Here is a 14,821-nt window from a genome sequence, read left to right as displayed (position 1 = left end):
TTTTGGCAACAACACTAGAAATAACGTTTCCTTCATACACCTCGCGGGAAAGCAACACTAACAGACAACTCAAACTTTCCATCAGTGCTTTTATCGTTATCCAACTGCAATACAACAAATACATCATTTATTTTAATACAGAAATGAAAATCACTTACTTAACCGGAAGGTCGATCAGAATAGCTATAATACTACTAACAAATTCTTCCAAACAATTCTCTGATAATACGTCAGCACTCGATTCAACGTCTTCTCTTTCTGTGTAGAATAAGCAAAGTGTAAGAAATTGTACAAACAACAATCATCATATTTATACCTTTCACTTTTGTCACGAAAACACGTAAAACTGCTTCATCGGTAAGATTCTTTGAGAAAAACTTGCAACAAGTACGTATAATAAACAATGCATTGTTGGTTTGCCAAAAAAACAATTTACTGAAATGGACTATTTAATTTCTTTTTAATCAAAAAACTTAAAAAATTAAAAATTACTCATTGCACTGACTGGATTCGCGCAGTTCAGAAGCGCGACGAATGAATACCTGAATGAGCGAGGCAAAATTACCAGTGTTAACCGTATTGTGAACAAGACTCTTGAGAGAATCATCAATGCACTTTTCAAACATCTCCCATTCTGATCTAAAAATCAATTTATAAGCAAAATAAACCAACCAAAACCAAACATACTTTAACGATGGATGAGATAAATTGAATGATAAAAAAGAATTCCAAAACGGATCATTGACAGAAATTGGCCCATCGCCAACAAACTGACGAACCAGTAAATTGTCACCAATTTTGCTGTACGAACTTATCTGTCCACCCATCAATAACAGATAACAACTGCACAATCAAACAATTCAAGCTAAAAGTTTACCATATAACATAAGGCTAACAAAAGTAAAAGCCTCAACACGACAACATTCTCTCCAACTAATGCACTACAATACGACAATACTGTACTTTTAGATGACAGGTACAATTCATCAAAATTTTCATTATATTATCAGAATTAATTAAAAATTAATATTAATTAAAATAAATTAAACTTTAAAATTTATAAAATAAATAACATAATCTGTTACATTCAATCACGTAAAAATTATTCGCATATATACACTTGCGTTGCTTCTATAAAATGAATCAGCAGACAGTAGCTTCCAATATATAAAAACCGAAATTCAATTTTTTATTAAAACTAATGTCTTAAATAATATCATACTTACTATGAAACTTTAACTATAGTAACAGCCGTTGCTTTATTTAACGCAGACGCAATTACAGTAGCTTCACTAATAAAAATCAGGTTGTGCTATGATTATTGCATCTTTGAGTGCACTGCTTTTTCTAGTAGCATATTTTATTATTTTATCACAACGTATATTTTAATTTAAACTCTTTTCTAATATTTATTAGTACAATATCTGAGAAAGATAATAACAGCACTTGAACTTTTCGTAAAGTTGTTCCAGCAAAATAAACGGGAAATCATATAAGCTTATATTAAAGTGACAAGTAGCAAACTATTTAGTATTTGTATTACTGTTTTATCAATTTGTTTACGTGCAAGATTTCACGTTGAACATTAAGAAATTTTATTACAGTATAGTTGCTAATAGTGCTTTTACAAATTGTCATGTAGCTTTTATCTCGCAGGACTGCTGTAACTATATTACAATTTCACTTTAAGTGACCAAAAATTTATTAATTCTCAAATAGTCAACAAAGCCAAACTAGATCTAAAGTACATACTGAATTCTTTATGAATTATATTGTCACATGACACAAACTAAAACACTTGCATTATATTATTGCAAACGATACATTCATTCGTGCGGATGGTGCAGGTCGACATAAAATGTAGAACAAAACGACAAAAAAATTCATTTGAATTTACGTTTTTTCCTATTCAATATTTCTTTTACCATAATACGCTCTTTAATGTATGGGTTATTAACTGTTTCATCCAAAATTGGTTCAACATTATTACTATTCTGAGCCGGACCACGCGATAGCAAATTTCGCAACGGCGTATCATCGACCTGTTCTCTCAGAAGAGCTACAAAAAATAATGTTAATTAACAAACAGAAAAAACTGAATGCATGTGAATTACTGATAATACTACAAAGATTTATTCAACCTCTTAATTGGAAATCTTCAAATCGAACTGTGACCGATGGATGATCTCGAAGCACCAAATCATAAACGCTTTGTTTCAATTTATCATTTCGAGAAGCTTCTATCCTTCGATAATGTTCATAGTCAACCCGAAGTTCGGTTCCTACCTTAAGAAACAATTCCTTATAAGTAAACTACATACGAATGACTTTTTTAAATAAAAATTTCTACACACTATCTATCATGTTAATTTAGTCTTTATATTAGTTCCAAAAAATTAAAATCTAATTATATACAACTCTAAAATGTACACTATTTTCATTTTCACACATTTTATTTTATTACGAGATTTTACTTCACTAAACTTATCAAAAAATATCAGCAGCTTTTACAATTGTAACAAACATATTTACCGAAGTTGATATGTATGTGTGTGGATTCGGATATGGAGGAAGATAACTGGGTATATATCCCGCATGAGGTTGAGGTTCTAAACCTCGCAAAATTGTCGACTCCTTCATACCACTCACCTTGAGTGCTGTAAAACGCATCCTGCAGCAGAACATATAATTTAAATATCAATTCTATTCAATACTTGGTGGATATTTGAGGGAGTATTTCGTAGACAATTCTTTCATTGATGGAGGAAACTTCAAACTATACTTTCCTAAAAGTCCTGTTTTCTTTAAATAAATATTACTAAAAAAAAATCTACTTACTGCTGGAAGCAACTGCCGTCATAAAATCAGAAACAGCCACCTGCGTCCGATTACAGTGTTCCGCATAACTTTTAGTCATTATACACAATTCTTGAATTGCTATATAAAATCTCTTTTAGTTACAAAAAAAACAAAAGTAATACGTACTGTCATAAAGAACATCAACGAGACATGTTAAAGCATCTTCCTCTACTTCATGATACCCTGCCCACAACGCAACTCCGCTAACAACCTGCCGTAAAAACAAATTACGGAAATCTCTTTTCTTTCTTTTACCTAAAGAATAAAAAATTGAATTACAATGTGAACAGGAAAAACATAGCATACAAATAAAATAAAATAAAAGTAAATGTAAAACATTCAAATATCACAACACTGAGACAGTTAATGAATTCAAAAAAAATACAAAAAATATATACAGTGCTAATAAAGAAAACACTGCTGACGTTTCAAAAACTGACAGTTAAAACAATCAAGTTACTGCAATAAACAATTTATCTACACTATTCGTAAGAAACAGAAATTACTGAACCAAAAATTCGATAAATTGAAGCTGTAAACTTACCTAATAACTTTAATGAATTAATGGTCAGTGGCTCATCCATTTCTAAAAGCGCATACCATGAATTATATATGCACGCATATCAACAGAAAATTCTACATGCAATGCATGAAATTGCAATAAATACAAAATAAATCTATTTTATCAAATGACACATAAAATGTAACATTCCTTTGATGGAAGAATCGTTTTTTTGGAGAAAATAACAAACAGCAAATACAAGATACCGTACGAAAAGTATAATTCAGGTTTAATTATAAATGCTTAGTATTGTACCGCAAATGACGTATTGAAGAAAGCTAAAGTACTGAAATCAAGAAAGTTTGAAAAGTTTCAATTATGAACAATTTTAAAGATAAAAGGTAAATCTTTTTTGGTTTTTCTTGATATACATCATTGCAACATAATGGGGTACTCTATGATGCATTTCGGAAAAAACGCTGTCATTTGATATGGCTAACATCACATCTTGTTTTGAGTATTTCCCCCTCTCTGTTACCATATGCAGTTACAATCGTATTATTATATCATTAGCTAACTTAGTTTGGCGCTACAGTTATAATGTGATAAATAGCAATCGTATAATTCCATCAATGGTGGATCTGATTTTTATTGTTTAAATCAAATACAGAAGCTGATTAAAAAGATGCATATTAGTAGTTAACACATCTGTTATATTTTTTCAAGCAGTTCTTTACTTTTTTTGCTTTCTCAAATGCATCATTTTGATTTTCCAATAATAAAAGATCGACATAGATATAGGCACCAAAAAGAGGAACAAAATTGTATATAAATTTAACATATTATGTTGTTCGATTTTGAAAATGGATATTCTTCTAATTACAAAAAAACAAAAGCAGTCAAACTATAATTCATCCACCACTGTTGTTTACCATGTTAAAAAATTATTTTTCTTAACTGATTACTTATCTAGAAGTTTTGGAAAACGCAAATTTGCTTAACTAATCTCCTCACGAAGCTGTAAACTTTATTCTTCTATTTAATCATTAAAAGTGACAACATGCTCAATCACTCTTACGCCCATGTTGATGAATCAAAAAATAAATATACTTAGCATTAGCTGTTTTATAGAAAACGCTTATTTTGTGCATTAAAAACAGTTTCTTTTATTATGCTGAAAATGAAAAGCATTTTCATATTATTATTCCTTTTAATTTCAACATATTCAATTCGGTATGTGACATCAATGCTAGTTTCTGAATATTTCCTTCGTTAATGTGATATTTTTCCATTAATTAACGTTTCATATAATTTGTTTTATATTTATAACTATATATAACTATGAAATTTGATTCTTTTGGATAGTATTCCTTTGAAACGTGTGACGTCTTTTCGTGAAAAATTAATACATTCCGGTAAATGGAAAGAGTATTCAATGAAGAAAGCAAAATATATTAAAATGAATGACAGTGGTCGTGAACCTCAACGAGATTTGGACGATGTACGTAAGTTGCATCTTACAATATCTTTTTATATTAAAACAGCTACATCAAAATGATAAGAATTTGCTTTTATTTCTAAATAGACTGGGAGTTTTGAAAAAATTGAGCTAATACAAATACGAATCCATGAAGGCAATCTTTTTCTTTTCCTTATTCGCTTTAATCCTTTTTTCAGTTAATGTATTTGGCAGAAATTGGTGTGGGTACCCCACAAAAATATTTCACAGTAGTAATGGATACAGGAAGCGCTGATTTTTGGTTACCTGGCATAAGCTGTGGTTCAGAGAGTGTCACATGTCCAGAGCGGTGTTCATCAAAACTATTATGTGAGCTGACGTGTGATAAATTATGTTGCAGTCCTCAAATACTAAAAACAATTGGGCATGAACCTTGTGGTAATATAAATGTGGGGTTTTATTTCTAAAAAATGACAATTTTTCATAATTTTAGATGGTAAAAATAAATTTGACGATTCAACGAGCTCTACCTATCATTATGAGGGTCAATCTATCAAACTGATATATGGTACTGGCAGTGTAGAAGGTTTTACGGCAAAAGATACCGTCTGCGTACAAATTTTATTTTTGTATTTAAAACAGCTTTACAACGGAATTAGTATTTATTTGTGCAAAATGAAAATATTTTATTCGCTCTAGTTTACTGCCAATAATTTTGCAATTTAGATAGCTGGTATTTGCGTAAAAAATCAAACTTGGACAGTTGCCACAAAGTTAGATGATTTCTTGGGCGATAAACCGTTAGATGGCATATGCGGTTTAGCTTTTAAAGAGATTTCTGTATCTCGTTCTACACCACCAGTGCTGAGGATGGTTGAAGAACACTTATTGGATAAATCGCTCTTTACAATATGGCTTTCAAAGTGAGCAAATCTAAAATGTACAGCTAAATTTTATACTTCCAAATTGAATTATATCAGAAAAGCAAAGAAAGAAGAAGCAGGTACATTAACACTGGGAGATTTCGATTATGAACACTGTTCAGAAACCTGCGACTGGACTGACGTTGAAGCTGGTTACTGGATGTTTGATATGAATGAGTAATTTTTTTGAAAAAAATAATTCATATTTTGATATTAGTAAAATATTTAGTGTAAAAGTTGGCAATAGCAGTGTAATTTCTTCAGATGGAAAACTGACAGCAATATCTGACAGTGGAACATCTTTCATTCACGGTCCAGTTATGGATATTTTTAATCTGGTATTCGAATTAAATATGGAATGGTCAGACGAATTTCAGTTGGTAAATAATTTTTTTCAATAAAAATATAATTTTTATTTAAAAAATTTTTCATTTAGCCAATTATACCATGCAATAAAGTTTCCACGCTGAAGCCTATAACGTTTGTTATAAATAAGAAAAATTTTGACGTCTATCCGCACAATTATATCGTTGAAGTAAGTGTCAAAGAGTTTTCTATATTTCTTAAAATAAAATCAATACAAATAAACAAAATGATTCTGCATTTCATACTTGGGGAATAGCTTTTATATGGAAGCTAATAAAAATACTGATCCAACATTCATCACTTCATTATAATTATTATTGCAATTCTACTCATTAATATCAGAAGTAAAAATTAGGACAAACAATAACTGAATAAAATTAGTCCAATTTTGTTTCAGTGAAGAACAGGAGAACCAGAATATAACAGAAAATACCTTTTCAACTGCTTTTTTATAAAATATAAATTGGAATATTTCAGATTTTACCAAATACGTGTATTGCTGGTCTTGTACCACAATTTTCGAGTCAATGGATTTTGGGCGACTGCTGGATCCGTCAGTACTGTCAAGTGCATGATGTTGAAAAGAAAAGAATTGGATTTTGCCCGTCGCTTTAGTGAAACCCATTTTCAATGAGCAATTTATAATTATACTGCAATGTAATTATGCAATGTATTTAGTACTCAATTCATCATTCCGACTATTGTTGATAGAACAAAAAACAATTTAAAACTGCTAAATTCTATTCGAATGGAACAAAAATAAATACAATTTGAGTAAGAAGTGACAAAGTCAAGTTTCATGCTCATATTTAGTCAACAGCAATGAGTATATTAAAATTACTTACATTTTTTAAGTTCACGAGCTTCTTAGTTAAAGTGCGTTAAAAAATACAGGACTTTTTTAAAATTTACTTATTTTGATGCACATTTCTTTTTTTGTATAACTTTCTGCCACATCGTGATTCAGATCCAAAGAAATTTGTTTCGATTTCATTCCCTTTCACAAGAGTTACAGTAAGATAACAAAAATAAGCCAAGTTACAGTATGAAATAAAAGATAAGTTATCAGGATGAAATGAGTAAAATATGAATGAATATTTTATCTTTACCCAAAGTCATCTTCGATAAGTATTTCTAATTAGTGAATTCTTCTCGTGAAACTGTTAATTATTGAAAAATATATCCAAATGAAAATTTTCTTTTATCTATCCAAATTTCCATTTCTACTTATCATGCTGCACTTTTTCCACTCACATATCAAATATTACTAAGCAATATTAAATAATGTTCATTTTTTTTGAATATTCACAACACAAGTTACATTTCAAAAAACAAACAAACAAACATAATCAGTTGGTCATTCTCAGAGCACATCAATTTAAATATTTACCATGAAGTAAAAGATGACACCACGAAAACTAATAATTCCAAATGACTAAACGTAAACACAAAAGGAGATTCAATCTGACAATTGTTGCCTAATGTAAAGCTTGCAAAAGTAAGTAAGTGTGCTTTGTTTGTTAACCATTTAAACAGTAGATAGTAAACTTTCTCAGTCAAGAAATTGCAGCGCGAATCAAAACTTCTTGTGCTGTGGATAACACCAGCTTCTTATCTCTAGACCATAAACGTCCATGAACAAGAGCTCGGCTGTTAGCTAAATAAAGATCGAATGCAATCCAAAAATAATAAGTAATCTACTTAATACTAACTATACAGGTTTAAAAGTATAATAATTAATTTAAATTGCTTAAGTCTATAAATGTTCTTTCAAACAAAACACATTCAACCAGCAACTATTCGCCGTATGTAGGGTAAGCAAAACTGGACGAGGATTGTCAGTGCCACATAATTGGGTGAGTCTGTAAAATCAATGCAATTCCATTGTTTCAATGTTTGATAAAATATCATGTGGCGCTGGTAATCAGTCTCCAAGTTCTGTCACCCTGTTAGAGCTAATAATCGATGGCCAAATATGTATACGTTTCAAAGAACAAACCCTCTGGCATTAATCTGTTAACAACCTGCAATGGTGCTTTCAGTTTCATATAACATCCATTGATCAATGGAAAAACTATGACGATGAAACCATATACTATGGTCCAAACTAACAGCCATTCCAATTTTCAATGATGTGCAACTGTAAGGAAATAATGCCGTAGATACCATACAACTATCGGACATAAAAGCCGCTGCAGCTTGGTGTAAACAACGATTTTCTCCTATAATACAATGGATTGCATGGTAAAAAGCAATACATAAATGATCATTTCTAATCATTCAGCAAAATATTCAATGAAGAAAGAAAAATCATTTTTCAAGCAATTTCCATCCAACTATAAATTGCTTTGCTTCTAATAAAATGCAAAATAACAATAAGCACAATAAGCATTGAAAGCGGATCAATAAAAAAAAATTGATTGCTTTTATGAAACCTAACTTATGATGCATGTATGAGAAGATATGAAAATTTCTACGGTAGAAAATTCATTATGCTTCTGATAAAATGGCTCAGTTTATTAAAAGAAAGAGTATGCATATTTTACCTAATAAATCTTTCACTTTAATCCAACAAAAATACTTCGGCTCAGTAGCTTTTAATCTTAAAAATTGTTGCGCATTCACAGGTCGCATATCAAACGCAACTGGCAAATGCTGCATACGAAGAATTGTTTGCTTTCTTATTTTTTCGTCAGTACAGGTCCTGAAGTCATTGAAAATTATAATAACATAGACACCATGTAAAAGTAAAGTATACTCCAAATGGTTGTGAAAAAGTGTCTCAACACTATCTAATTCATCCGGGGAAGGAACATCCGGCATTTGAGTTTGATGACTGATTGATTCCACTTCTTCCTGGAAAAAATTAATAAACCCAAAATCAAATAAACATAATTATACAATACTTTGTGAAAAGATATTTCACTAGTGAAAACGGCAACACCATTTTGTACTGCTTTGACAAAACGATTACAAAAGCTACGACCGTCTCGGATTTTATCAACATAATATATCAATGGTAAGTCCTTGTCAGCTGTAAAAATAATAAAAAGTCAACGGTAAGATAATGTGCAATTCAATCAGCATTTCATTCTAATTTACCTCCGGATAAAAAGTAACAATGCAAACTGTGTGGATGGAAATTGTCTGACATTGTCAACTGTGCCGCGGTCAAAGCTTGGCCGATAATTTGACCACCGTATACTCTTGGACTGTCAGGAATACCAGGAATCAAATGCTTACTTCTGTTATAATAAATACTTCGAAACAAAACAAATGAAACAGGACAATTTACAAAATCATACCGAAAAAGATTAATTTCAATCTGTTCTAAATCTAAAAACGTTTCAACAAGCTTTTTCTTCACTTCACTGTCCATGTGGAGAAAAGTATCTGCTATTCTTAAAGCTAAAATACAACACTTTCAGTACACAAATCCGTCATAATACACATGATTATTGTATGAAATAATAAAACCGTTGGATAAATTTCTCATAATGTAATTTCCGTCATGTTGACTTGAAAATAGTAAATGAAAACTGCTTTGAATAATTAATTAGAAAAATAACACCACATTCGTTCAAATGACGCACATAAAAAGTATGCTAAAGAAGAAACTGACGCCAATGTTGTGTGTTCAATGACGGCAGTTCTGGTTGGACAAATGACAATTCAACAAAATGATCGATAACAGGAAATTAACTTAGCAAAATTATCCCTCGTCTAAATCTGAACGATCTGAATCGCACACTGTACTCGGAAAATCTTTATATAAATACACATTTAAAAAATTAAGCAAACATTGATTTTCAAAATTTTACCATTATTTAAAATTATTCTTTTGATGAGTTCACTCTTAACAAAGTGACTTACATTCGGACACAACTTGATTAACAGTTCACTCATTACTGCTCGTCATCAATGTAAATCAATAGTGTAATTCACTTTTGTACTCAAACTAAGCACAAATATTATTAATTAAAATATTATGCAACTTTAAAGTTACATCTTTTATGCAAATCCAGAAAATATACTGTAGTTTACAATTTTGGTGAATTTATACAAAGCAGTATAGCACTATAAACTTTAAGATTGAACATAAAATTCATATTTGCTTCAATAACATATTTTGAATAGTTTGACAAAAATAAAATTCTAAACTGCTCAGCACAGTTAAGTAAGAAGTTCAATGAAATATTTCCAGTAAAGCAATAAAAAAGCAACAGTAATTATGATTGAAAATATTAAATTCAATTATTTAAAAAATATTTAATGTTTAATTTCTTTCTATTGTAAAACTTTTATAAACATGTTTCTAAACTGAATTTGAACAGTATTCAATAAAATTCAAGTCTCATAATGTACTGTACTTTCATTGTCATATGTTATTTTTCTTTTTCATATCAACATAGACATTGATAAGTATTATGCGCTACTAGAGTTTTGAATTATTCCACTTTTGATATATGAACTTTCTCGTCTATAGTGCACAATAATTCATAATTAATTAATTATTTAATTCAATTAAATGGATAAAAAATGCTTTTGTGAGAAACCTCTGTGAAGTGGCTTGTCAAATGTGAAACTTCAAATGCCCATTTAAATTTAGCAGTTTTTATTAAATTTAACAAACAATTATGAATTTATTAATAAAATAATTAATAAAACTATGTCTAATACTGATGAAATTCTGAGAAAATCCAATTTCTTTTATCCGTAACTGTTGACACAGCCATAATATGGGAACTGCCGGGAATCATTAATTTTTGCATAAAGTATAAACCGGAACTGAAAAGTAATGCTTGTATGGCATATTTACTAATGTACTGCGAGTTTTAAAATGTTAAATTTATTTCATGCACGCATGCAGTCTGTTGCAACTGCTAAAGTAGTAAAACTTATTCCATGCAGTTTAAAGAAAATTGTAAAACAATAAGCTTTTTGCAATGGATGTTTTTTAATTTGCATCTTTTATTTTATATAAGTGTTTTTTATCTCGTAATTATTATTTTACATAATTTCTTTATGATAAGTTCAATGAGAACACTTTTCAGATAATCTTAAAAACGTTATTTTATAAACAATCCTTAGGAAAGTTATAATTGAGTATTCAACTGTAGTATTCATTTGTTCATTTTGTAATTGGAGTATAATTTATACAAACGCCTTATGTGGATGTCAAGAAACACTAATGGTGCATCTTCAGAGGTATTCTATTAAGTGTAGTAGATGTGTCAAATGACATGTAAAATGCTGACAAAATGTTATGTAATTAAGTATGCAATTCATTTAATAGTTTTAATTTAAGAAGCTTTGCAAATAATTTCAAAAGCTTATCTTCAAAGCTTTATGCTTTACATTTATAAGAGAAGTATTTATAACAGTTGAGCAATTTGTTTTTATCAAGCGTTGGCTATATTTTTTTAAAAAAGCATGGTGTGAACCTATGAGGCATACAATTTTATTAATATTCCTTTGATGATGCTCATAAAAAATGAAAATTTGCCATAATATCAGCTACTTCAGAGAACATTTTACAAATTGTTCTTTTTGGAGTTATTTGAAAAAATTTTATACAAACCTTAAGTGATTCTGCAAAAACTTGCGCAGTTCTTCAATTTTTCATTTCTACTTATAAATAAACTTCAGTGTACTTATTAATAATTCAGTGATTTTACAAGCATAGTTTAAAAAAACTTGTTTGCAAACTATTCTTAGATTTGCAATGTAAATAATATAAGGATAAGATTGCAGTAGTAGCAAAGTAACTAGAGTAACAAAATACAAAAATATTTGCATACACTGAAACTGAAAAGCTCTCAAACAAAAAGTCCATGTCGTGCCTTAAATTGCACTTAAAATGGATCATCACATTGCTAAAGCAATATTATTTTGCATTGTTTTGAAGCGCATTGTTTGAAAATAAATTTTACTCATTTCTAAATTTTTGCATTCCTTTTAGTCTTAATTAGTTTTATCATTAAATTTTTAAAAATAACATCATTTTGATGATTTAGCGAAATCATTATTGCAAAGAGCGAATAGCACTTGCTATTGCGTCTGACAGGCACGCGCCAATGTTCGATCAATCAAACTAAGCATGTTGGTTCTCCGGTCGATGGCCGCTCATCTCAACTAATAGAAAGCAGAACCTGCTTTTCGTTCATACTGTGTGGGTAGGATTGCTGCCGCCATTGTCCTTGTGTACGCCTGGCTGAACTCTCAGGTCACCCGTTGCGCTGTCTCACTCTTTTTCCTCTTTTCCCATACCTGCTGTTGCTCCTACCTCTGCTTCGTGTTCATGCTAAAAAGAAGCAACTGATGATCATAGTTGTTGGGGTTGGTGATTATTGGGGAAACGTCAGCATTCGAACGTCATGCTAACGATGCGAGGCACCATAGTATATTTATGCCTACTCACATTTAGTGTGCCTGCCTATATATGGGCATGGCGTCATTTGGCTCTTCCTGAAGATACCAAAATTGGATCTGTTGTCCTTACTTTTGAAGACCAAGTACGTTTGGACAAGCCAGACTTGGGCTACTTTTGCTTGCATCCAACCTCAAGCAATAAAGTCATTCTTGCCAAAGATCTTTCCGATGTCAGGGTACCGATGGTATTGCATCTACTGCTGCGCTCTAATCTCAGTGATGAAAGCAAATGGGAACGGGTGGAAAAAGTACTGATAACGGTAATCCCAAACTATAATCGTCTCAGGTTTGATCGACATCTTTACGTTGGGTTTCTACCTAGTCAAATATCCGTTGGGGATGTGATTCCTGGTTTGGAGCACATCTCGCTGGCCAGACACTGCCAGCTATCTGTTCAGCCGACTTTTCGCCTTGTAGACAATTCTGAAGAATGTCCGTTTCGCCTGGACGTAATTCAAAGAAATGAGACATCACTGCCCTACGTAAAGCTGCGTCTTGCTAAGCCCCTGCTTTCACGTCTCCCTGTTTACCGTTGCAAGTTGCGTGTACAAGGACGGCCAGCATCAAACTGTGATCAAACTACTCTGGATATCTACTCTGAAATGAGATTTACAAGAGGCACTTTTTATTCACGTCCACTTTTTCCACGTCGACGTTACTATGTCACTATTTCTAAAGATGTTCCTGTTGGCACAACAATAACCAGACTTGAGGCATCTTGCCATCATTTAGGCTTGTGTGGCTTTACGTATCAGCTGGAAAGCAAAATGCCAGTACCATTTGATGTGGAATCGTTCAATGGCGATATATTTACTACAGGACTTCTTGAAAAAGATCAATATCAGTTTTACATTTCTGCCAGACCCTCCGGCGCCGGTATGCTTGGAAAAGACAGTTGCTTGGTTACTGTAACAGTGAATCCTAATGCAATGGCATTAACTACTAGCCGTAACAAACGGGAACTGCGATCTGAACTTAGCTTTTCTCTGCCTGAAGATGCACCACTTGGATATTTATTTCTTCTAATACCACTGCAATACAATGAAGCCGTGAAAAACGCCCCTGTAGTAAAGAGTCATTTTACTGTTCATCGCAACGGTTCATTGGAACTGACTGAAGCGCTAAATTACGAGACAGAGAAGATGATTCACTTTTCCATTATTGTGGAAAATTTGAGAACAATGGGTAAGCTTTGTTTTGCATGTTGGCCCTAAAACCCGGATGGCCCGCATGAACAGTTGGTGTTTGGCTAAGCTGAGTTTGTCCGTGTGCATTTTGCCTCATCCGTTTTGTCCACGCTGACCTCATTAGCATGGGCGGCTTAATATTTGTTATTTTTATTTTTTATTTTTAATAATTTTTCATATGGCTAAATGCGTAATTTTTCAACCACTCTTTGGATGACTAATTCAGTTTTGGCACGACCTTGCTCAGTACGGGAATGGAATTCTGCCTTGACCTTTAGAATTGATGTTTAATACGAACTGGTCAGTGCGCTGTTGACCGCTGGTCACTGGCCGTTCTTTTCCCAGCCTTTGCAATTGCTAATGCTCGTGACCACTTCACTGGCGATTTCTGCCTGAATGCAGGCCGGCGTTTTGCTATAAAAACTGCCCTATTAAGCAGATGTTCTTTTAAGCATAAGCTAAAAAGCATTTATTTATCTCAAGCAAATAGCTAACACCGGGTCAAATTATTAATTTATTCCAGCAGAGTTGTTGAAAAGCAGCGTTTCGATCAGTTAGTCAGTCATACATATCTGTCCTATGTTTAGCGCTTGCATGAATTCATTGAGCATTTCGCAATTAGGTTAACTTTTCGAATTTATTCGTACAAGAAAACATTTATGCGATGAATTCATCTAGTCTTGCACAACAGTTATTAAAAATTTATAAATTATAAAGTACATTTTCTTAAAATTGCAAATTCTTCTATAATAGCGATTGGAAATTGTTATACTTTTTTGTCATTTATGAAAATTTCAATAATTTTCAACATGGCACAATGCATATGAGGAAATCTGTTAACCATTGTTCATTGTACTTATCGATTGCCCTCTTTGGATTCTTTAGCAACTTTAGTGTATGCTTCATTCATTACAGTCTAATCAACTGAGAGTGTAAAGAACAACAAGATATTTTGGTGATAATTCACAATGTCAGCGGTGAATTTTTGCTTCGAAATAGATGAAGTGTATTATATTCCAGTGTACAGAATGGGAATCTTAACAATTGTAATAAGTGCACTTTTAAATCATATATTCTTATCGATCTGAATTGT

At 31.7% G+C, this 14,821-nt stretch overlaps 5 protein-coding genes across 5 annotated transcripts; 2 read left to right on the top strand and 3 right to left on the bottom strand.

Annotated features, from left to right (window-relative positions):
- Window positions 1-32: 32 nt before the first annotated feature.
- Window positions 33-827, bottom strand: Tsp_10155 (hypothetical protein). Its single transcript, XM_003373267.1, has 5 exons — window positions 688-827; window positions 493-639; window positions 317-435; window positions 164-258; window positions 33-104 (listed from the first exon to the last, which is right to left on the bottom strand). The coding sequence occupies exons 1-5, from the start codon at window positions 825-827 to the stop codon at window positions 33-35; spliced, it is 573 nt and encodes a 190-aa protein (XP_003373315.1).
- A 712-nt stretch (window positions 828-1,539) lies between these two features.
- Tsp_10154 (death-associated protein 1) lies at window positions 1,540-3,443 on the bottom strand. Its single transcript, XM_003373266.1, has 6 exons — window positions 3,404-3,443; window positions 2,986-3,114; window positions 2,839-2,937; window positions 2,715-2,786; window positions 1,898-2,059; window positions 1,540-1,661 (listed from the first exon to the last, which is right to left on the bottom strand). Exons 1-6 carry the CDS (start codon window positions 3,441-3,443, stop codon window positions 1,540-1,542), a joined length of 624 nt encoding a protein of 207 aa, XP_003373314.1.
- A 1,377-nt stretch (window positions 3,444-4,820) lies between these two features.
- Tsp_10153 (eukaryotic aspartyl protease superfamily) lies at window positions 4,821-6,724 on the top strand. The gene is made up of 8 exons (XM_003373265.1): window positions 4,821-4,862; window positions 5,039-5,258; window positions 5,314-5,432; window positions 5,547-5,743; window positions 5,801-5,920; window positions 5,973-6,123; window positions 6,180-6,278; window positions 6,587-6,724. The coding sequence occupies exons 1-8, from the start codon at window positions 4,821-4,823 to the stop codon at window positions 6,722-6,724; spliced, it is 1,086 nt and encodes a 361-aa protein (XP_003373313.1).
- A 941-nt stretch (window positions 6,725-7,665) lies between these two features.
- On the bottom strand, window positions 7,666-9,488 carry Tsp_10152 (acyl-CoA thioesterase II). The gene is made up of 8 exons (XM_003373264.1): window positions 9,454-9,488; window positions 9,212-9,354; window positions 9,016-9,143; window positions 8,868-8,965; window positions 8,656-8,813; window positions 8,206-8,331; window positions 7,900-7,971; window positions 7,666-7,766 (listed from the first exon to the last, which is right to left on the bottom strand). Exons 1-8 carry the CDS (start codon window positions 9,486-9,488, stop codon window positions 7,666-7,668), a joined length of 861 nt encoding a protein of 286 aa, XP_003373312.1.
- A 3,007-nt stretch (window positions 9,489-12,495) lies between these two features.
- Tsp_10151 (hypothetical protein) lies at window positions 12,496-13,755 on the top strand. Its single transcript, XM_003373263.1, has one exon. It carries the CDS (start codon window positions 12,496-12,498, stop codon window positions 13,753-13,755), a length of 1,260 nt encoding a protein of 419 aa, XP_003373311.1.
- Window positions 13,756-14,821: the final 1,066 nt, after the last annotated feature.

The sequence above is a fragment of the Trichinella spiralis genome (genome assembly GCF_000181795.1).
Source record: "Trichinella spiralis strain ISS 195 chromosome Unknown Scfld6, whole genome shotgun sequence".
Taxonomy (NCBI): domain Eukaryota; kingdom Metazoa; phylum Nematoda; class Enoplea; order Trichinellida; family Trichinellidae; genus Trichinella; species Trichinella spiralis.
This window is presented reverse-complemented; position numbering and strand designations above follow the sequence as displayed.